Consider the following 24,027-nt stretch of genomic DNA (forward strand, 5'->3'; position numbering starts at 1 on the left):
CACTATATATATATATATATATATAGTCAAGGATGGCTGAATCTTACCTTTGCTTTCTTGCTCGGTGTATACCCACCAGTGGAGGTCCTTTCCAAATATAGCTAGACTCTTTAAGGATCAAAGTGTATGAGAAGTTATCTGCCCTCCCCATACATTAAAAAAGTTAGTGGTCAGATCACAGCAGCAATAAAAGTACATGATTCTGCTGAAAACATGTTGATATGACCTTCAGTTTCCTAGTTAGCAGAATGAGTAGTTTAGCCAGTGGTCACCAACCGGTCATTTCCAATCCTTACTCTTAAAATCCTAAGGCTTCCATAAAATTGCCACAGAGGCTGTGGGCCGGATGGAGGAAGAGAAGGCATTCCCAACACACACGTAGAGCTTGCCTTGTATTTGTTTAACATATTGAGTTCCAAATAAAATTCGTTTGCAGAAATGATTGTGCCTGTTTTTCCAAAAATGCTTGCAAGTTGCCAAGGCAACTGATGGCTTATTTTGTGCAAAATCTGCTTGTCTGTGGATAGGTGACTCAGTGAATATTAAAATCTCTGATGTGAATTGGGAGATGTTATCATTTTCCTTTCTCTAGCCCAGGGTGACCCTGGGATTTCCTTTTAATAGACTGGCTCCTGGAAATTTGGAGAAGTAGCATATTTCAGATAACTGATTTCTGTCAATAAGTAGCGTTGTGCTGAATGCTATGCCTGGCTCATTTACTCAAATCACCCAGAAACAGCATTTGATCAGTATTTGGGGGATTTATGTTCCCAAAAGTATCCTATACAATGAGATTTCAAATGTTCTCATCCACACATATATTTTTTTTAATGGCAAGAACTGTTATATAAGAAAATTGGGAAAGATTTTTGCCTATTGATTTTTGGCTTGCAAAATTTAAATTTAATAACACTACTTTGTTGGCCCAAGAAATTCAATTGTAAATTACCATAGCTTAACTTAAAAAAAATGGGTTGATTTTATATTTAATGGTTTAGGAGACTGAGTTCTTCAATGTCACTCCCAAATCATCCAGCTCATCAAACAAGCTTTAATAGGTCTTGCAGTGAGAAGAGCAAATCTGTGTCTAATCTCTGTCCTTAAGGACACATACTATTCATGTGTTTAGGGGTATGTTTTACCCATCAATATAGAAAAGTCCAGGGTAGAACTGTACATTAATATAATGTTAAAGAATAGATTCCACAATTCTTGGACAAGGAGAGACAGAATAAAAACAACACAAGCTGCCCTAACTGGTTTGGCCCAGTGGATAGAGCGTCAACCTGTGGACTGAAGGGTCCCAGGTTCAAATCCGGTCAAGGGCACGTGCCTGGGTTGCAGGCTCAATCAGTGATTCTCTTTCATCATTGATGTTTCTATCTCTCCCTCTCCCTTCCTCTCTGAAATCAATAAAAAAAATATATATTTTAAAAAACCACACAAGCCTGCAACTGCATTCTCTAAATTCCGAGTTTACAATGACTGTTCCTTTCTTAATAAATTCACTCATTTAATGAGAGGGGCTGACCAGACTATATACCAAGCTCTGACCTAGGGCCTGGGACTCAGCGGGGAATATGTCGTGTGCACAGATCCTGATTTAGTGGGAAAACAAGTGAAAGTATTTAAGTCTTGAATAAAAGCAACTAAACTTTAGACTTTATTTGGACATCCCCAGTTTTACCATTTCTATCTTCTTTCCTTTCCAGGATCCAATCCAGGATCCACATTGCACTTAGGTGTCTGGTCTCCCATCTCCTGTGACCTACGACAGTTTCTTAGTATTTTCCTATTTTTCACGACCTTGACATTCTTGAGAAGTATTGGCCAAGGATCTGTCCTGTAGAATGTCCCCCATCTGGGCGTGTCTGATGTCTTTCTTATGATTAGACTACAGATACGAGTTTTGGGAAAGATATGCTCTTCTACCACCATCACATCATATTATGGATTACAAGGTAACTACATGATACTGCTAATGTTAATGTTTTCCACTCTCTATTTTTGAAGTTAGTCACTGAATCTAACCCATCCTCATATGGAGGTGGTGAAACTCTGTCCCGTAAGTGGAAGAGTAATGCAATTCCAATTAGTATTTGAAGTTCTAATCTAAATATTTGTCTTTTCTCTCCTATTGTACATTTATTTATATAAACAACATTTGCCATTTATATCAGTGTAGATTCATGGATATTTTATACTTTGGGTTGTAATCCAACTACCCATAGCACATTGTTTTTGCTGATCTTATTCCAGCTTTGGCTGTTGGGAGCTAGTGTGTTTTTATTATTTCCAAAATATTAGTTATAAGAGTTTCATCTAGGTCAATTCCTTTTAACCCAACAGTTTCAAACAGCCCTTTCCTACTTAATCATACTGGAAATTATTCATATTAACATTTTTATTTCAACAGGTTTTGTGTCATTATTTTTATTATTTATTTATTTAATTATTATTTCTTTTATTCTTGCCTCTGGATGAATTTGTTGATTTTTAGATAGAGAGTAAGGAAGAGAGAGAGAAAGAGGGGCATTGATGTGAGAGAGAAACATTAATTGTTTGCCTCCTGCATGCACCTCTACCAGGCATCAAACCCACAATCTAGGTATGTGTCCTGACAGGAAGTGAACCCGCAGCTTTTTTTGTGTACAGTATGATGCTCCAGGCAACAGCCATCTGGCCAGGGCAATTTTTTACTCTAAATTTTTTGAAATTTCTCAATTGCAATACTATTATATTAGTTTCAGGTGTACAACACAGTGACTAGACATTATAAAACTAAGTAATCACCCCAATATTTCCAGTACCTGACACCATATAGTTATTAAAATATTTTTGACTATATTCCCTATACTGTACATCCCCATGACTATTCTGTAACTATCAATTTGTACTTCTTAATCCCTTCACCATTTTCACCCATTCCCCAACCTCCCATATGACAACCATCGAAGTGTTCTCTGCACCTATGGGTCTGTTTAGGTCTGCTTGCTCGTTTATTTTGTTTTTTTAGATTTATTTTGTCTGGTGTAAGTATTGCTACCTCAGCTTTTGTTTGTTTTCATTTTCACGAAATATCTTTTTCTGTCCCTTTACTTTCAGTCCAGGTGTGTGTCTTTCAATCTGATGTGAGCCTCTTGTAGACAGCATATGTAAGGGTCTTGTTTTGTTATCCATTTAGCCTATGTATGTCTTTTGATAGCATTTAATTCATTTGCATTTAAAGGAAATGTTGATAGATATGTATTTATTGCCATTTTATTATTCATATTTTTATCTTTTTCTTCTTTTTAAAGACCCATTAACATTTATTATTATACTGGTTTGGTGGTGATAAACTCCTTTAGCTTTTTCTTGTCTGGGAAGCTATCTGTTCTTTGATTCTAAATAATAGCTTTGCTGGGTAATCTTGGTTGTAGGTCCTTGCTCTCCATTACTTTGAATATTTCTTGCCAGTTCTGTCTGGCCTGCAAATCAGCTGACAGTCTTATGGGAGCTCCTTTGTAGGTAACTGCTATTCTTTTGCTGCTTTTATGATTCTCTTTGTCTTCAACTTTTGGCACTTTAATAATAATGTGTTTTGATGTGCGCTTCTTTGGTTCATCTTGTATGAGACCCCACACTTCCTGGACTTGTATATCTCCCTGGACTTGTAAGTCAAGGCTTTTAATTCCTTGCTCTCTCTCTTCTCCTTCTGGCATGAAGTGAATGTTGGGTATGCTTGAAATTGTTCCGGAGGCTCCTTTTACTATCATTTTTTTTAACATTCTTTATTCTTTTTGTTGTTCTGATTGGGTGTTTTCTGCTTTCTTATCTTCCAAATCACTGATTTGACCCTTGACTTCATATGTTGCACTGCTGACTGTCTATAGTCTTCATTTCTGACTGGTTATTTTTTATGTTTTTAATCTCCTTTTTCTTTTCCTCTTTGTTGAAGTTTTAAGTTCATCTACTCTTCCCCTAAGTTCATTGAGCACCCTTATAACCAATCTGCATCTAGTAGATTGCTTGTCTCCATTTGTTTAGTTCTTTTTCCGGAGTTTTGTTCTGTTCTTTCATTTGGGACGTTTCTTTGTCTCCCCATTTTTGCTGTCTCGCTGTGTTTGTTTCTATGTACTAGGTAGAACTTCTATGTCTCCTGGACTTGGTAAAGTGGCCTTATTAGTAGGTGTCCTATAGGGTGGTGGCACAGCCTCCCCAATCACCCAAGTTGGGCTCTCTAGGTGAGCCCCTCATGTGGGCTATATCCTTGTCTTGTGTTTGAGCCTTGCTTGCTGTTGGCACCTCAATGGGAAAGATTTACCCAAGGCCGATTGTCTGTGAGGCCTGGCTTCGACCACCATTGAGGATCAGCTGTGCAGGGGTGAACCACACAGAGCAAGAGTTACTTGTATCTGCTGAGTCCACCCCTTGAGTTTGTACCTTGTGGAGGAACTTGGGTGGTCTGAAGCTGTTCACCCATTTTGCTGGCTCTAGGGGCCTCCTGAGAAGTGCAAGTCAAAGTCAGCTGCCACCTGTGCCCTGCCTGGGGCTATTAGGTTTGAGCTACAAAGTTATCTGCAGATGGCTGCTATTTGTGCTTGACTTGGAGGTGCCCAGGAAAGGCCAAGCTATGCACCAAGGCTAGCTGTTGCTAGTGTCAGGCCTGGAGCCACTTAGCAAGGGGTACAAGGCATGCCAAGGCCAAATGCTGCTTATTTGAGAAATTTTAGGCAAATACGAAGCAGGAACTGTTTCCATACAAGACAGGCTGGAATCTTCTTGGGTGGGCCCACAAGTTGGGTGTGGCAAGATCTCAGTGAATCACCAAGTGGGGCAAACAGTAATTGCCAGGTTGATGGGGACTTAGATATGGCACCCACCTGCTGGCATGAGGAGGGGGGAGGTTTGAAAAGGAAGGTGGCCTCTCCATCTTTCACTCTGATGCCAGACCATTTAGTTTCTCCTCATATGTCCCTGGTGCCCCAGTGCTGGAACTCAGAGCATGTAAGTCTGTGCTTGGGCCCTTTAACAGGAAGGCCTGGGACTTCAGAGCCCTCCATCTCATTCAGCCTCAATCCCCACTGCTTTTTTTCAGCCAAAAGTTATGGGGATTTCTCTTCCTCACACTAGAACCCTGAGTTAGGGGGCCTGGGCTGGAGGACCTCTGCATCTGAGAGATCCCTCCCCATTTTTATCTGCCACATGTGGGTGGGGGACCAGACCATCTCCATCCCTCCTACCAGTCTTGATGTGGCTTCTTCTTTATATCTGTAGTTGTAGGAATTCTATTTAGCTAGGTTTCAGGCAGTTCTGAATGATGGTTGTTCTGTAGGTTAGTTGCAATTTTGATATGGTTATGGGAGGATCCAAATACCACACTTACCTACACTGTCAGCTTAATGAGACCACATCCTTATATCATGATTTTATTGTTTCTCCTCTGGTAATATGAAAGCCACAATCCACTGGAGAAAAACAGGTTGTATGCCCAATGGTCCTATTATTAACCTGTCAGGCTTAGTTTTTGCTAGGTGATTTACTGTACGCTAACAATCAATTGAGCAACATAAAATACATACTTTTGTTATTTTTACACAGGAAAGCAAAATTTAGCTAGAAGTCAAATAGTGACCAAAAGTTTCATAAAATTAATAAAAATCTAAGGGGGTATTTGCATGCTGATACTTCTTCCATAGCATACAAACTTTCCAAACATGTTTTCAGGTAAGCCTGCATATCTATTATAGTTGGTATTTTGATTATAGCCTGTTTATTTCTTCCTCCTGTAGACACCTGCATTAATAGGTACCAACATTAACATGTTCCAGATCTTTCATAATGCTAATTTCTTGAGAAATGGTTCAATTTTCAAGAAAAAGTTATCATTTCTGCTGATCTTCTACTCAGCGACACCCAATGACCATTCACAGTACCTGAAACTTTGTTTTCTCTCCCTATGAATCCAAGACTGCTGCTCTCCAATGCAGTAGGTCATCAAGTACAAAGACTAAATTAAAGTTTGTTTATATCGTTTATTTTTAAAGAAATTTAAAATACAGTGTAAACATACATCAAAGATATTGTGGCAAATTAGATTAGAAATAACATGAGGTTATTTACATTTTGTATATGTGTGTATATATATACACAAAGTGCAGATAAATACAGAAACACTACAAAATAAACAAAAAATTCAATATGATAATTTACTGACAATCATTTTCATCATATTTATTACTTAACTTGTCATGTTAATGGATGCAAAGAAATTCCTAGTACTAAAACATAATATCTAAATATTCAACTTTTACATAAACTATAGTACCTCAAATTTTAACAGTATATAAATAGGATTCTGAATTTAAAAAACAGTCGTCTTCCCTGACAAACTCCCTATTTATCTGTAAAGGTTTCAGCGCAGAGTTCAAGAAGACTCCTGAAATCATGGCTCTCAATACGTGGTGATACCTCAGATTTTGACAGTGTGCTCTGTAAAAGACAGGTGAGTGAAGATACAGAGGCAGATATAAAACCGCTAACAATGCTGCCACATACTGAACAATGCACATTGCAATTTTAGAGACTGAGTGGATTCAAGGCGAAGCTGGGTTGCTCTCAACCCTGGAAGGTAAAAACCATGGGGAACACTGCTGAGAGGTGGCAGATAATACACAAGGGGAGAAAATGGTCTTCTAGTTAACATGGCATTGGCACCTTCAGCCCACACCCACTTCCAACACTTAAATTCCTCATGTAGACCTATACATGCACATCTATGGTGATAGAGGATATCTATGTTTGTAATCATTGTAAATGGCACCTGCCCTTGGGGATTCCTCAGTAAACACACGGACACCATCTCTCCCTATAGTACCAAGAAATAATCAGCTTTGAACTTGGCATCTCTCTCGTGACTGCCAGGGGAGAAGTGGTGACCTACTACATCCCTACCTCATACAACTGCTTCTAAGCATTGGTCTAGTGAAGATCAGTTTTTTGCCTGGCTTCTTGTAAGTGCTGTCAGCATTCTTGTTGAGATTTCTTATTTATAACAGTGGATGCAGCTGCACTAAACATTTTTTTAATCCTATTTATTGATCGGATCCTCTAAAAGTCCATGTCATTCATAAGTTTGGGTTTGTACAAGGTTACCACCAAGTGGGACCTGCACATCTGAAGCAGGAAGATATTGGTAACAATGAAGAATACAATGAATGTGTTCAGGAGATGTGAGACTAGGTAATAAATACCTGTTATTGATAAGTCTGTGGTTTAACAGGAGACAGCCAGAATAGGATATATACTATTCAGGAAGGTTAATCTTATTTGTAAAATATGTTTTGATTTTGGAAGATAAAAGGCAAAATTAAATAGCAATTTCTATCCTAAGTGAAAAACCTCTAGTCAAGAGCAAAATAACGTTTAGACAATGGTCAAGTCTCTTTACCAGGGGATATATTTTTTAGGTCCCACTCAGTGTTTTTAGGTCAGAGTAACAGCTACAAGTTAGAAATATACGTTAAAACCAAAGAACAAAATCTGCGCCTAAATTGCTCTGCCTCTAACGTCAGCCAAGAAAGTATAAATCAAATTGGGGCTTTAGGTGCTAATTCAAGGGGCTCGTTAACAAAATGAAGGTGTTTGAAGAAAGGCTCTGCGGGTCTCTTCTGTACCAGCATCCACATGGATGATATCCTCTCTCACATCAGACACAGAGCTGAAGGATGAGGCTGGGCGGGAGGTCAGCAGGGACACCTTCACAGGATTAACGCACCAGGTTTATTTTTCTTACAACATGGTGGACATTCAGAAGGCATGCCACAACATGTAAAACCAAATATCTAGAATAAGAATAAAAGTCAGTATGTATCTTTATTTTCCCTATTTGGGAACCTGGATCATTGGGGATTGTACCGTAAGGTACTCTTTTTTTTTCTCTCCACCCATTCCTGAAAGAGCCAGCAATCGAGCTATTGTAGAGAAACCTGGTTGTACTCATTTATATTACAAAGCACAGAGTGCTGACCCAATTAGCAAAACCACGCACATCAAACAAGGAGCAATGGCGCTTCCTCATCCTCCTCATCCTTCGTGGGCGCTACAGGAATACAAGCATTATTTTACTGTTCAGACATATATATTCACAGAGCAGCATAAGCCTTCAGTTGATGGACTAGTTTCTTTCAACTTGGTAGAGTTATGGTACAAAAAGAGTCACCTGTTAAGTACATAAACGTTTGCCCTTGGGGATATTTTCACACAACACCCAAGATGACTGACTTAGACTCATTAACCTCACCTTCATACTGAGTATTCCAGTGATGGCGAACCTTTTGAGCTCAGCGTGTCAGCATTTTGAAAAATCCTAACTTAACTCTGGTGCCATGTCACATATAGAAATTTTTTGATCTTTGCAACCATAGTAAAACAAAGATTTATATTTTTGATATTTATTTTACATATTTAAATGCCATTTAACAAAGAAAAATCAACCAAAAAAATGAGTTTGTGTGTCACCTCTGACACGCGTGTCATAGGTTCGCCATCACTGGATTATACTGTAACCAGCGACTGGAATCCACATGTGTGCCTGGAGGGTGTGGATGCAGCAATTCTAACAGCTTCACATTGTCTCCGACAAGCTAAGGTTTTATCATTGAAATGCTGTTACACTTTGGAATCTGATCTCCCAATGATTGGCATTACCTTCTTGTGTAATTAATATTGTGATGCAGAGCACATGTTTAGATTTTCCCTGTGCTCATAAACACCTCATCTGCAGGAAATTCATTTTGTGAGAAAAGCAGTTGTAGTCTATATCCGATATACAGGGTATCCCCCAAAATGTATACACACACTCTGAATAATTATAAAGACAGTGTTTACTAAATGCATTTCATTTTCAAAATTGAGCTGTCAGCTGTTAAAGTGCGTACACATTTTTGGGGGACAGCCTGTATATAGCTATGACTTGCTTACACGTGTACTCGGTATGAAGAAAAAGAAGAACCATCCTCAAAAATCTGTAAGATCAACACTTCAAACAAAAAACATGATTTGAAGAAGCACTTTTGTAGCTTGTTTCAAAAAAGGGACCACAGCACGTACTGCCACAGGCACGCCTCACCAGGAGAAAGCGCTCCATGCCACATCCTAGACAGCAAAAGCTTAATTCCTGACTGAAATTAGCTCGCAGACAACTCAGAGGCAGGAACACTCTGGTCTGTGTGAAAATACAATGAAGGGTGAGATTTCCTTGTGCAGCAGCAAGTGAAGTAGAATTCTGAATCTCTTTTTGGAGTCAGGTTGGTCTATGAAAGAAAATCAATTTGCTTTTAAGAGGTTCTAATCTGGTAGGATGCCAGACGATGGCCAGGGTGGTCAGAGTGAGAGCGCTGAATAGACTAAGGGACTGGCAGGTACTGCGGAAAGACAACCTTCTGTTCCAGCAGAGGGTAGTCGAGGGTGTCGGCAAAGCTATTATTACTAATAAAGGCCACCAAGGGTCTAGAGATCAAGAAGCTCTAGCAACACCAAATTATTGTGTACAAAAAATGAACAGCAGGAGGAAAGCAAAAAAGAGAGAGAGAGAGAGAAAGAGAGAGAGAGAGAAACATTTATCAGATTTTTTCATTATATTACTAATTTTTATAACATTAAATAGTTTTTTATTCCAATGCACTGATATTTATTTCTGGTTGTGACCCCACCTACTGTTATTCTCTTTATTTTTAAATTCTACTCTATTTTTCCATTTTTAATTTTAAAAGCATAAACGCTCCAAGGCATAGTGTGTACAAGCATATGTGAGTGTATATTCTATTAACTCTGGAGACATTAATTTAAAGTAGAAGAGACTGAGATTACAGATTATAATATCACATAAAAAGAGTTTTATACAGTCAATACCTGAGTGCCTGTACAGTGGAGAACTCTGAAGTAACAAGTAAAATACAGCCCAGTGGGCCTGCGCTGCGGCAGTTAAATGACAGGTAACCAGCTTTTCGAAATCTTGAGAAGAAAGGCTCTTTGCCATATGCAAATATTTATAGAAATAATATATTAGGATTACTGAAATAGAATTATTGAAATAACAGAAATGCGTGACCAGCTGTTGACGGCATATATAAATGGGTAGTAAATTTCTATGCTCTATAAATTCAGTGAAATTCCTAATAAAGACTGTAAATTAAATGGCATTTTTAAAAATCATGTACACATTTTATTCCTGCTAAAAATGATAAAACCTTTAAAAATGTTGTGGTTCAAAATAATTTAAGAGTCCTGTACCTTTATGCTTACATTGTTTCAACTAAGCATAGACTTTAGAAGGCATAGCTTCTCTACCAGTATCTTAAAAATTTCTTGATCATTTGATGAGAGAATTTCTCATCAGCCAAAATTAGATCTCAACAGAATTCTTTGACACTTTAATGTTACAAGTAGAATTTAAGTTGTACGTCTACACTTTTACATTGTTTTACGTCACACGGACAGTAATTATGCTTTTGTGATGCTATTATGATGCTACTATGTGCATATAATTTATCAGTATTTGTATGTAATGTAGTAAAATTTCATAGAAATCCCTAAGTAATAAAGGTAGTTTTACACATCCTCTAAACCAGGGCTCAGCAAACCACGATCCATGAGTCACACTGGACCTGCTGCCTGTTTTTGTATGATCCAGCAGCTGAAAATGGTCAAAGAGGACTATTTTGTGTCAAGATAATTATGTGATTTTCAAGTTTCAGGGTGGGTCCATATATAAAGTTGTGTTGGCTCACAGCTTCCCCGATCTGTTTCCTTACTGTCTATGGCTGCTTTCTGCTACGATGGCAGTTACGTATTGTGATGGAGACTATAGGGCTTGCAAAAGACACGATATTCACTATCAGGCCTTCACAGAAATAGTTCGCTGGTCCCTACTCAAAGCCTATGGAAGGCGTCTGGATGCGGGATGGAGTGTTTCCAGTGGACTCAGTGTATGACTTGTTTTGGCTTCATTTACAGGCATTATATACATCATTGCTTTTGAGTATTATCATCTTCCTTGGTAAACAAAAATAAAGTTACATGAAAAAAAAACTTATTTCCTTGAAATGTTTAGGACCAGCAAAACAATCATATATAAAAGCAGTATATTTTTTAAAGAAAAAAATCATAAACGAACAGTTTACATTACATTTTTCAGTAACGATTCCAAGGTTTCTCAGAGAATACCAGACAGTGAAGGGCAGATCCCCAAATCCTTAAATCAAATTTCTAGTTTTCAAATTTCTGGGATCTAGTGCTTATACAGTATTTGAGATTCTCAATTGTTATGGAGTCATTGTGGAAACTTACTTATCAAAAAGAAAGATATTTTAAGACAAGAAACGGGTAAAAAAAATAATAAAAAGAATGGCAAACAATTTAAACGTTTCTTTTTCCTTTCCCATTATTAGGGAGCTACATAGTCTGCTGGTGTAGGACTTGATAGAAATTGTCTGTTTTCATTTAGTGGGCTGATTGCCATATCTGTGTCAGATAAAATCATAGCACGTATTACTTGTTACCATGGATACCATGAAGATACTGCCATCCACTAAATAGTATTAGAGGAAGACAACATAATTTTCTGGGACTAGTCCTGTTTTGCCTTCATAAGTTGCCTTCAACCATCCTGGTTCCACTGATGGGTACACTAGAAAAAAAAATAAAAAGTTAATGTGACTCACTCAGCATTAGCTTCAAATAATTATATACACAAATGGGTAAGAATCCACCCACATCAGACTGCATGAATCCACAAAACAATGTCACAGCTTCTTTCAAGATGGAAATGTCCTTTGCATTCTTATAATCAATCAGCCAATTTCTCCCATCCTCCCTCCACCCTAGATCCCGAGCTCCCCCGCCCGCCCCCCGCCCCCCCCCCCCCCCCCCCCGCCCCCAACCCCTACACACACACACTCACAAACATATAGGGGAGGAAGCTGGGGTCCAGAGGAATCTGATGTGTTCATTGGTGCAGGTCATGAGGGGCAGGGCCTCACTAGATTCTGAGTCTCCTGGCTTCCACTTTAGACTCTGATCTCTACACGATTCCTTAAGGGGAGGCGTTGGTTCGCACTTACCATTAGAAAAGAGCGCCCCCTGTGGGAAGGAGAGCTCGTGGCTGTGCTCTGCTTGACAGGAGTACATGGCTTTGGCTTGGCTGAAAGAGTAAAAGGCGAGTTGTAAAAACCACAACTCAAAATAAATACATGTATAGTTCAAATTATCTTAAAAAATGATATTCGTTTCTAGTTGTAATCAGATAATAATATACACAAAAGGCACATGTAAGTGTGCAAAGTGCATTTTCCACAAACTGAACACAGGTATGTGATCAGAAAACATGGAAAGCAAACCAAAAGCTCATCTAATGTTTGCAGGCAATGCCTCCAAGTGTAACCACAGCCTACGTTTGTTTTAAAGAATGCCATTATTTAATTGTTGGTAAATAGGCTGTTTTGCAGCTATACCCTAAAGCTTTTTTTCCTCCACTTTAATTTTAGATTAGCAGAGGTGAGATCCCCAAATTAAAATGTCTACAAAGTATAGTAAATGAGTTAAGAAAGCATGATGGATAAGTTGATTATAAATGGCCAACAACAGTGGCCTCCTTGTCAGGGTGATGATGGGGACAGATAGAGGCTTTGCAAACCAGGGGGCATACCCATCTCTTAGGAAGGGAAGCCAACACTCAGCTCCCAACAGCTGGACCACATGGGAATTCAGGTTCCATACAGCCACATACTCTGGTTTCCCAAGAGAAGCCAGAACTTCAGAGTTTTCTGTGAGTTCTATTTAAAAGCACTTGAGCCAACACTAAAAGGCCATCATCATCTGAGGCCGATAATCAAATCATCAGCCAAGTTATCTTTACTCTGCAACCTCCCTTTACCTTGGTAAGACGGGAACTCCTCCCGGCTCCACTTACTTCTCAGCATCTCCACCACCCACGTCCATGCCAAAATCATGTGTGGTGTGACTCACTGACTGGCTTCCCACCACCCTAATCCTCTAGGCTTCCCGTTCTGTCGCCTTGCGATCTATTCTCTGCAGGGAAGCCAGAGGGCAGCTTGGAAAAGGTTCTCAGGATCATGCTGTTACCCAGAGAACAACCCTCTAGTGCAGTGGTTCTCAACCTGTGGGTCGCAACCCCTGTGGCAGTCGAACGACCCTTTCACAGGGGTCGCCTAAGACCATCCTGCGTATCAGATATTTACATTATGATTCATAACAGTAGCAACATTACAGTTATGAAGTAGCAACGAAAATAATTTTATGGTTGGGTCACCACATGAGGAACTGTATTTAAAGGCCAGAAGGTTGAGAACCACTGCTCTAATGGGTGACCAACTCTAGCTCCATTCCATGCACAATTGGGTGCCTGTCGGTTCTCTTGCCTCTGTTCACCTGCTGGGCTCCAGTCCCCCTAGCCCAGTGATGGCGAACCTTTTGAGCTCAGAGTGTCAGCATTTTGAAAAACCCTAACTTAACTCTGGTGCCGTGTCACATATAGAAATTTTTTGATATTTGCAACCATAGTAAAACAAAGACTTATATTTTTGATATGTATTTTATATATTTAAATGCCATTTAACAAAGAAAAATCAACCAAAAAAATGAGTTTGCGAGTCACCTCTGACACGCGTGTCATAGGTTCGCCATCACTGCCCTAGCCCTTTCACCTCCTCAAACATGCCAAACTCATCCCCACTCAGGCCAGCTGAGCCCTGGCTCTGTGATGTTTTCCTCTTGATCCTCAGGGACTCTGCACTTCTGTTCCTCTTAAATTCCCTGAGCTTTGCTGAAGGTCATGTCTTCCCTGGGCACACTCTAAAACAGCTGCCCCGACAATTACCAGACCCTCAGAAGACTGCACAGCAGCAATATCTGTTAGTCTCTTATCTTCTCTTCTAATCGGAATGTAACCTCCATGAGCCATGCCTGAAGCCTGGTAGTAAAACCCATTAAATATTTCTTGAAGAAATGAGTAGGAAAAAAAAGAAGAGGGTGAGGGGGGGCGAGGAATGCTCTGGGCTCTTTTTCTACAAGACGAGTCCTTTTCAACAAGGGGCCCTTGTCTCTCTTTCCTTTGGCTCCAACACTTTATCAGCAGACAAGCATCAGCAGGACTTGTCACGCAGATCTCTTAAAGCACCAGCATTACATGATTTCTTTTCCCCGTTGGAGCCTGACCTTGAGTCTAACCTCTACACTTCAGGGGGAGGGTAGGTCATTGAGACCAGGGTTCCCAAATGGATATCTGAAGACTGGAAAGCTTATGGAGGAAAACTCCGGCCCTGCCCCCAGCGTCGGCTTCATAGGAGGTGAGGCTCAGGCTGTACTTTAGAAAGTTGGCTAGGGGAGCCCGCAGCACCCGGGCGGGGCAATGACCATCGACCCACATCCCAATGGAACGTGGCTTCATTAAGGGAGAACTGAGGAATGCAGGCACCCAGAAAAGACAGGGCACTGCCCTAAAGAAGAGCTGTGTGTGTGTGTGCGCATGCATGCGTGTCGGCATGCACATGGGTGTGCTGGTTGACATGGGTGGGAGGTGGGGGTAGAGGATACTGCCAAGTCCTTAAGACTTCTAAGAATCAGAAGAAGGTAATCTCAAGTAGGAAAAAATATTAGTTTTTTTCCCATTAACCTTCTAGTCAAATATAATCATTTGATCCGACATATGGTATAATTAACGGTTGTAGAGCCATTTCTTAAAAAATATGTAAATATTTTATAAGAATACAAATTTCCTAACAGTAGCAATTTCCTCCAATGAACACAAAGTCTTATTGCTTTGAGTCCTTAAAATAAACTAAAAGATGCATAAGGAAACAACGTCCAGAGATATAGAAATGATTAAGGTATGACAATCCTTACAATATTATAATTTTTGAAAGAGCACTTGAAAAGGCAACTAAACTATTTTTATTAATGCTTCAGCCATTTGATAAGATTACGTGGCGGGAGGAGGCAAGCAGAATAATTATATCACAAAATAAATGGATATTGTTAAATGTGTCAAAAATACACAGTACAAAAAATACTTGTCATGACTTCTCAATTATCTGTGCGTGTGTCTAGACAGGTGTAATTTTCTCTTGAGCTCCGTAACTGCAGGTGTTAACTCAGCAGAGAGCTCTGATGATTTAATGCAGACTTCTGTGGCAGTGAAGTTTCCTCTCCAAGTGCTAATGCTGCCTCTGTTACTGCCTCGGTGCACTAAAGGGGATGCGAAATAACACTGTCAGCTACTGAGTCTCTCTTCAGAAGCGTCTAACATCCTTTGCAAAGGATTCTGAAATCCCTGCTTCTTTGTGCATGGCAGAGTAAGATAATAACACCGACTGTCCTGATAGCCATTTCTTCCCTCTTCCTGTGGAAGGTGACCTGATCACAAGTCCCAGTCCAATGCCAAATGCTGCCTAATGCTGATGGGCAGATTTACAAACGTTTGATAGGGTCAATGCTGACTTAACTATAAGCAAAATAAAAAAGTCACCAAAAAGAAACTGATACGGTGTTTTCTGGAGAGTCACTGAACAATGATAAACACACACACATGCACTTCCTCACACTTTCTGGTTGCTGGGAATTTCACTGCTGAAGGAAGTGGACATGCACACAGATAATATTTTTTTTAAATCCCACGAAGTAAGATATGTCTGAGGGGTGAAAACCGGTGTCCTCTCCCAATGGTCTCCTTGACTTTTTGCAGCTTCTACCATGTTGATGATACCTGTTCCTTCAGATCATTCCTTCACATTGATCTTTGCTAGACCTTTAAACGAAACCATTCCCCAAAGACCAATCAATGCTCAGGCATTTTTCCTGTACACTCAGCAAGCCCCACCTTCATCTACACAGAGAAACTGAGAAGTCTCTCAAATGGCAAACTCCACCATCTACCAGCTTCTCAGTGTTCCTCAGGCTCCTCAAACATTATGGCCAGAACTTTCCTCTCTTCCATGTAATCACAGGCTGAGACCAGAAACTAAACTGCCATTGTTTCTGACACTCAGTCTCAAACACTTGGAATCTTCATTCCCAGTATCAAAGCAGTTGCCAAATCCTGATCCTATCCATAAAGTTCTCCTTATTGCTTTTCATGCTTTTGTTACTGCTCTATGTAAGACCTTTAAATCTGACCAATTCCATCCTACATGGTTGACTGTACTCTCCTCTTCACAACTCCTAGAAAATCCACTTGGAATGATCTGTTGGGTATATCACTGATTAGATCACCCCTTTGCTCAATGATTCCCAACGCGCCTGTGGGGGCTCTCAGAGATGTTACTTTTCTGTTGCTCAGGATCATGCATTAGAACAGCAGTTCTCACCTGTGGGTCGCGACCTCTTTGGGGGTCGAATGACCCTTTCACAGGGGTTGCCTAAGACCATCGGAAAACACATACATAATTACATATTGTTTTTGTGATTAATCACTACGCTTTAATTATGTTCAATTTGTAACAATGAAATTGGGGGTCACCACAACATGAGAAACTGTATTAAAGGGTGGTGGCATTAGGAAGGTTGAGAACCACTGCACTAGAATCTCCTTATGGGTCTCTTCCACAAACATAACTAGTCTTCCTACTACTTACTACTGGTTCTAGCATTCTTCAAGGTCCAATTCTAGGGTTACCCTGAGTTCCCTAGAAGGACCAGGAAATAAGCACTGTAGGAGCTTAGTAAGGGAAATGCTTTCAACTTTCTGTTGTTCAGCTGTATTGAACGGTACCAAAAAGTACCAGGTAACTGTTAAAGAGTTAATGTTTAAGTATTATCAATATGTTAATTAGAAGCTTGAATAGCTTCAGTAGTTTCAATAAAGATTATCATAACAATAAGTTGTTATTGTAAAGATGATCTGTGGAGAACTTGCCAAATAGATTGCTTTGTATTTGAAATTTACAACACCTAGGCAAACACAGAATTGTGACTTTCATTTTATAGAGACAATAGATTTCTTCTGTAACTCCAAGGTTGTACACATAGGGAGTGGTGGGACCAAAAATTGAATGTGAAGTCCACTGTGTTCCTCAGTCCCTGTCTCTTGGTGAAAAGTTACATGATCCACAGTGCTGTTGACAAAGACCGTGATTGCTGACCGTCATCAGAAGTTGATTTATAGCAGTATTTAGAATGTAAAAGCATATTAAAAATGCACAGACTGATTGTTGAACATTTGAGGATATCTTTATGATATGACAGCATTATGATTTACTTCCATAGCTTGCTGTTTTAAAGCTCTGTGGGATCACCTCTGATTACAGGACTTGAGTTATCTGTTTAGAGCTTCCTAATAAAAGGGCTCCATCTAGTGGAGCAATTCAGCCATGTAGCTGCACAGACAAGTACAAGGTTAAATCCCTCCCACTAAGGCCTAAAAATGATGACAGTTTCAGAGATAAATGACATTGGCTCTGACAGGCACGTGCCTAGTCTTCACCACGCCTTGATAAAGAAGGAAGACGTTAAAGATGCTAAGCAGAGGTAAGATCCATGCCAACAGTCTGCAATCTGCCATATGAATGCAATGCACCGACCAACATCCTTGAAAGATACCAACTCTGGGGGCTTTAAAGCACTAATATGTGAGGACCTTTCTAGGCTTTGGAAACAATAACAACAACAACAATAAAACAGCTTCTAGAAAAAGTTCTATAATTTCAAAGCCAGGTATATATTTTTGAAAAATTTCCACAAACTGTTACCAAAGGAGTCTCTGGTGTGCAAAGGGTTAAAGCAACTTGTGTCTTCTGGAAGACCTGTTTTTCTAGAACTCTTCCTTTATGAAGATTTTAGCAGATGAAGCAGCACTTTCACAGTCTAAGACACTAAGTGCTGTTCTCAGACATGACCTCTTCCCCATGAAGAGACAGTGAATGTGAACTTGACCATCTGCAGAATTGGGGGCAGAGCTGTCAAAGATGACCCACCATGTCCACACAAGGCAACAACCTCACCACTATTTTATTTATTTTCTACTTTGTTTTGAAGACTTACCGCCCAGAAGAAACTGGCTTAACTGAACCAACATTTTCAAACAGTTGGGCTTTCGCTGCCACACTGAAAAATAATTTGACAATGCAAGTTTCATTAAATCAACTAGAAAATCATTCAGTTCAAAATGAAATTCAGAGTTATCACTTAATCAAAACAAAAGTGATTACTTAAGAACTGTCCCCCAAATTTGACCTGACTTTTCATTGTTTTAAGGTTTAATGTGGGAGAAAGTTTCAGCTCTGATCTCCAGCTCACCGAGTATCAAATTGTAATAAACCTAAAGCTACCCTTCCTGGGGATCTTGTTGTCCTCATTTTTTCTACCTCAGAAAAGTGGGAGTAGTGAAAAGGAACATTTTCTCCCTACTTTGCTCCAGGCAACAATAGTATAGACTGCTGTAAAGCCACAAGAGAAAAATCAAATCTACATGACAAAAGAATTGTTCATTTTGATGGCTAAGACAAAACTACTTCGTGTATCCTTTAATATTTGTACACAGTTCCTGTAATATAGGAAGGGATAACTCTAGAAATATGGCCAATAAATAAATTTGTGGATTCAAATCTTGTTTCAAATCTTGGGGCGGGGGGGGGAGGGGGGGGGAGAGGGGAAGGCCATGGTCTGTAAAGAGGTGATAAAATTAGGCAGAGAGTGAAAAAAATGAAAACTAAGCCACCTTCAGTAATTAGAAATGTTTCTAGCTATACCAGAAGTGGTATCAAATTCCTTGGTATTCTAGATTTTTAAATATATTTTATTTCTTTGAAAAATTATCTCAGAACCTAACATAGAACTTACGCTCTCTCATTAATCTCATCTTTTACTATCAGTAAAATAACAAAACAGAAGCTCTTCTCTTTCCCTCACAAGGGATGGAGTTTATATTCTCCCATCTCCCTGGACACATTCTCTTAAAATTTAATTCCCTTAGTGGCTAGAACCACACACACTGGGGAGCAGACAGATTTACCAATATACTTGTCTATATCGTGGCAGTTAAGTTTCTGACACAGAGAGATAATGTGTTAAGCACACTCTGAAACCAAAAGGTTTCTGTCAGAGAAAGGGAGGAGCAAATGAATTTAAGTCGCTTTGTATGGAAACGATCTCAGTAAAATGTATTAGTGGACTTTTGAGGGAAAATGTAAACGTCAGGAATACCACGATATTGAACATGGGCATAGTGTATAGTATGTAGAGCACAGATTCAAGCCAGGAACCCTGGGTTAGGATCCCAGCTCTACACTCACTAGCAGAAGGTATGTGGATTGGTTCCTTAAATTCTCTTTTTAAAATTGTATTAGTATTTTTAATTGAGGTAACTCGATATGCAATATTGTGAAGTCCTTAAATTTTCTGAGTATCAGTTCCCATCATCTCTAAAATGAGGTTTATACAACCCACTGGGTACAGTGGACGGTAACATGTGTCAGGGGGCCTAGTGATAGCCAATACAGAACTTGGAAAGGCTCAGCAAAAGCCTCTTCGGATTTTGTTTAGTTGTTTATGCAGGTTCCCATTTTCTCCTCTTTGACCCCCTTTCTGCTCACATCTATGTACCCTACCCTACCTTCTCAGTCTCTACATTTCTGGATCGTTTCTTTTGATTAGAAGGATTGACTTCTTTTTTCTATAAAGTTCCTTGTTGTCTAAGAGCTTGTTTAAATCAGTGAGTTCTCAGACAGGAGACATATGACCAGGAGAAGAGAAAGCCAACCTTCACAGCCAGAAAGCAGTTTATTTCTAACAGAAAGGTTGGGCGGGGGGAGGAGGGACTGTTATCTGGGCCTGGCACCACAGTCTCCTCAGTTGACAAGTTGATGTTTAGCTTTTATAGGAAGGTTTCTAGCTTTGGAGCCCACAGCTACTCTATTATACATCTACTAGAGGCCCGGTGCACAATATTCATGCACTGGGGGGACTGGGGGGGAAGAAGGGTGGGTCCCTCAGCCAGGCCTGTGCCCTCTCGCAGTCTGGGACCCCTCGCTCCTTAACGCCCACTTGCTCACTGCTCCTTACCGCTTGGCTCACTGCTCTTTCCTTAGCAATGCCACGGAGGCAGCAGGAGAGGCTCCTGCCACCTCCACTGCCATGAGCCCAGCTTCTGGCTGAGCGGCACTCTCCTTGTGGGAGCGCACGGACCACCAGGGGGCAGCTCCTGCGATGAGTGTCTGCCCCCTGGTGGTCCATGCGCATCATAGCGACCGGTCTTTCTGGTCATTCCGCCATAATGGTGACTTAGGCTTTTATGATATAGATTTTCATGTCCTTAAATTAAGCTATAGTCCTGCATCTAAGGAAAGTACTTGTTGTACCTGCCCATGAGTAGTTTAGATATATCCTAAGGTTACTGTAGCTTCCACATCACATTTAGAAGAGAGCAGGGTCCTACAGAAGTTGGCTACATCCACTCTCCAGATGAGACATTCAGTGGTGGAAGTGCCAAGGGCTCCGCTGGACACCTCAGCCCCATGCACCCCCTGGCAGACCCAGCAAACTCACTCTCACTTACATGGAGCCCGGTCGCTGGTAGCCGTTGCTCGAGGCCGTGTCTAGCCTTAACCTCCTGCACATTTTTGGAGGCAGGTCTGGGTTTGGTGGGGCTTTCGGCGTCTCTTTGGAACCTATGGAAGTTAAGCTTTGAGTGGAACCGCTATAGCTCTTGTTTCCTAGAAAAGAAAACCCACAAGAAAAACAGGCAAGGTGTTATTAGACAAAATAATAGCAATAACACAGCCCTTGCGCCTAACAAAAGGAAGCATTCTTCTTTGAGCCCAAATGAGACGGTACAGAATGTTCCTCAGCACGGCTGCCCATCACCCAGGGAGATCAGAATCGACAGCAATTACAAAGACATCACCTCACGGAGATAGAGAGAGCCAGGGGAAAAGTCTCAGCGCAGAGGAGTCTGAAAAATCCCAGCTCAGGAACAAACTAGATAAGCATCATTCGTTTCTGCCCCATTAACTTCTCCCTTGATTAATCACGCGGAACAATCCGGCAAGTGGCACGGAGATAATGACATCTTGCGTAAGCTCCACTCTGGCTCACCTTCAGCGGCAGCGAGGGACCTGAGGAAGGTAGCTGAGGCTCTTTTCTGTCCCGAAGTCCCATGAGACCCTTTCTTGGCCAGGTCTCTGTGTGGGGAGACGTCCCCTGGGCTGGTGACGGAGGCCACGCTCTGGCAATCAGACTCTGCATCCGTTTTGGTTGCATCTTCTCTAGAACTGGATTCAGGACTAGTTGTCCAGAGACCAAGACTTTTCTGTCCATTGGACGGTGACGGGGATGCAATCCAGGGAATCCCTCCGGACTTCTCCCTGGGCTGGCAGGAGGTGGACTTTGTCGTGCTGTTTTGTTCAGAGGAGTGAGAGGAGAGGGACTCAATGCTCCCCATGGGTGTGCTGGCTGGGCTGCTGCTATAGGAGTCGCCTGAGCAGGAGCGGGAGAGAGAAAAGGACAGAGGCTGTCTGTTGAGCACAGCACCACCAACACCCTTCCGTTCTCCAACTCACACAGGGCTTGGGGCCACCTGATCCCACCAAAGTGATGGGCCTTCACCTGGCATGGAGATCTGTCCTCAGTACTGGAGACAGCCTTTAAGAGATGCTTTTGAACTTGGTGAATGCATTTTTCAATACAATTCAAGGGGGATTTTATATGTGCCCTGCCCCTGTGAAATGCTGTTACTCCTTACGGCATGAGTGGGCTGACCTGAATTCAGACAAAATTCTGAAACAGGACTCACAAGTAAGAAAAGATGATTCCATGATGATACTACAAAACAATCAATGAAAGGGATATTAAAGACATATTTCCCCCCCCCTTTTTTTTTTTACTTTTCTGATCTTACGTGGTTCTGAACTACAATGCATCTGAGTCCTCCTCCATTCAAAGGCACCGTTAAATGTCAGCTGCAAATTACAAGCTGCTCTCAATTTAAAAGAGAGGACTTTTCCCATTTCCTGTTAAGAATATAGCAATGTAAGAAACTGGCTGTTTAATTGGGTGTATTTTTTAATGTTCCTAAAAATAAGGTATATGAAAAAAAAATCAGAGAAACTGTAATGAAGTGTTCAAATATGTCTAAATTAAAAAGTAGTGGTTTCTATTAAATATTGATTGTGGAAAAATTGGAGGGTTTAGGGGTATGAAATAAAATGAAAATGGCCAGTTTAACACATCTTATGGGCTCAAGCTGCCTCCACCTCATCTTGGGGCCTTGCTCAGAACAGTAAGTTAGTGATAATGTGTGGTTTAGTTTCTCTTATTTCTTTTCTTTCTCTCTTTGAGATACTTTGATACCCAAGAGATGATGCTTTAAGAACATAATGTGAGAGGAAGAAAGAAAATGCTTCAGCCAGTCTTTCTCTGGCTTTCTTCTCTACACGCTGACAATAGAACAAAAGCTTCCACAAAGTAGCACCTCATGTACTTAATCACAGTTGCAGGAAAAAAGGTGGTGGTGGTGGGGGGAGCATTGAGCAAACTAATTATTTCCTTTGTAGCGGTAATAAATTTGCTTCTCCAAAATACCTTGCAACTCTACTGACAGAGAACATACAAATGTTGGAGGTGGGGAGGTTTTGGGGTGATAGCATCAGTGAGAACCACTTCTATTTCTACCTAATTAGCGGCAGAAAGGCTGGATTAAAGAATGGAGAAAGCCTCTCCCCAAGGCCGGCCCACTTACTGTCAGGTTCTGCCAAGCACGGAGTGTACCTCCCTCTGGGCTTCCGGGAGCCTGTGGAGAGGCAGATTGCTCGTGTCCTTCGGGATCCAGACCGCGACTGAGGCTGAGGAAGAGGGATGCTTGGGTCTGGGGCGGTGTGAAAAATCTACCAGGAAGAACAATGGGCCACAGTTAACAAAAGGGTGAAACTGCCATTTTCATCATAAAAGAAGCTTTGAGACTTATATGCTACTTAAGCTTAGAGTTCTATGCTACTTCATCAGTTGTATGCAAGAGATGCTTGAGACCATAAAATAAAGTGAATCCCAGAATAATTCCCATTTACACTGAGTAACGTTTCTTCTCTGGGTTTTCCTTTTTTATGCTTCCCCAACGGTGAAGTTCAGATTTCCCAATAATTTTAAGAAACCTTTCAAATAGGAACAAATGTCAATGTCGAGACACATGGATTCTTTTCGTGTGATAACTGTCTTTCCCCCTTCATGCTAACATAGCCTTTGGGTTGTACCATTTCCCCAGAAGAATGGACCCACTTCTTAGGAGAAGGGGCCGACATGCTGCTGGTTCTGATGGTCAAGAACTGTGCCAGGTCTGAGCACAGCTACAGGAGGCAGCACGTGCTCCTTGGCTGTGAGGAAGCCTCCAGCCTTAGGTAGGTGCTAGGGAGGGACCGGGGGCAGGAGAGAGGCACAGTCGTTCTCTCACAAGGACTAGATCTGACACAAAGGCATCACAAAATGTCTAGACCTTCAATGGTTGAATCTGTTTATAACGCAATCAATTTGGCTTCCCCAATTTCCAATTTCCATAGTTATTCGAAGATCCCATTCTTATAAAGTCACCCTCCCGGGGGACTGGATAGAGAAGACTTCAAGACTCTGTTCCAGATTTTTTTTCTTTGGTTTTATTTAGAATTATCACCTCTGCTATATAATTAAGAGTCTAATTCCAGAGAGATTAAAAGGTTAAAATAGACTTCACTACAAAGTTATTCTAAAGTATTATTGGAATATGTGCAAAAACCTGATTATATAAGTGCTGTGGAAGAAAATCTTTAAAGATAAATGATGGAGAAGGAAAGGAGACCGTCTGGCCAGAAGGTTTTGAGGAGGATTTAAAAACTGAACAAGATAAAGGAATATCAGAGTCCTCACGAAGAACTAATTTATACAAAATTTACAAGACTGACATTATACGAATCTGACTTCACAATGTGAAGCTCACAGATGATGCGAATGAAAAATCGAAAGGATACGAATGCAACATATAAAATTTGATACTTCCATCTGAAAATTCAG

At 40.7% G+C, this 24,027-nt stretch overlaps 1 protein-coding gene across 4 annotated transcripts in view; it reads right to left on the reverse strand.

Moving 5' to 3' along the window:
• Positions 1 to 6,026: 6,026 nt before the first annotated feature.
• ARHGAP42 (Rho GTPase activating protein 42) overlaps positions 6,027 to 24,027 on the reverse strand; it is a 253,909-nt gene continuing 235,908 nt past the window's right edge. For 2 of the 4 annotated variants that reach the window (XM_070425922.1, XM_070425918.1), the window contains 6 exons: positions 22,730 to 22,874; positions 21,088 to 21,468; positions 20,549 to 20,705; positions 18,037 to 18,099; positions 12,105 to 12,184; positions 6,027 to 11,671 (listed from right to left, as the gene is read on the reverse strand). In XM_070425922.1, the coding sequence (XP_070282023.1) occupies positions 11,583 to 11,671; positions 12,105 to 12,184; positions 18,037 to 18,099; positions 20,549 to 20,705; positions 21,088 to 21,468; positions 22,730 to 22,874 (915 nt within the window). In that variant the 3' untranslated portion in view covers positions 6,027 to 11,582. The remainder of the gene's footprint in view (positions 11,672 to 12,104; positions 12,185 to 18,036; positions 18,100 to 20,548; positions 20,706 to 21,087; positions 21,469 to 22,729; positions 22,875 to 24,027) is intronic. The other 2 variants (XM_070425919.1, XM_070425920.1) reach the window with 2 other exon arrangements.

The sequence above is a fragment of the Myotis yumanensis genome, unplaced genomic scaffold (genome assembly GCF_028538775.1).
Source record: "Myotis yumanensis isolate MYYU_CA2020_CCGP unplaced genomic scaffold, mMyoYum1.0.hap1 SCAF_10, whole genome shotgun sequence".
NCBI lineage: Eukaryota > Metazoa > Chordata > Mammalia > Chiroptera > Vespertilionidae > Myotis > Myotis yumanensis.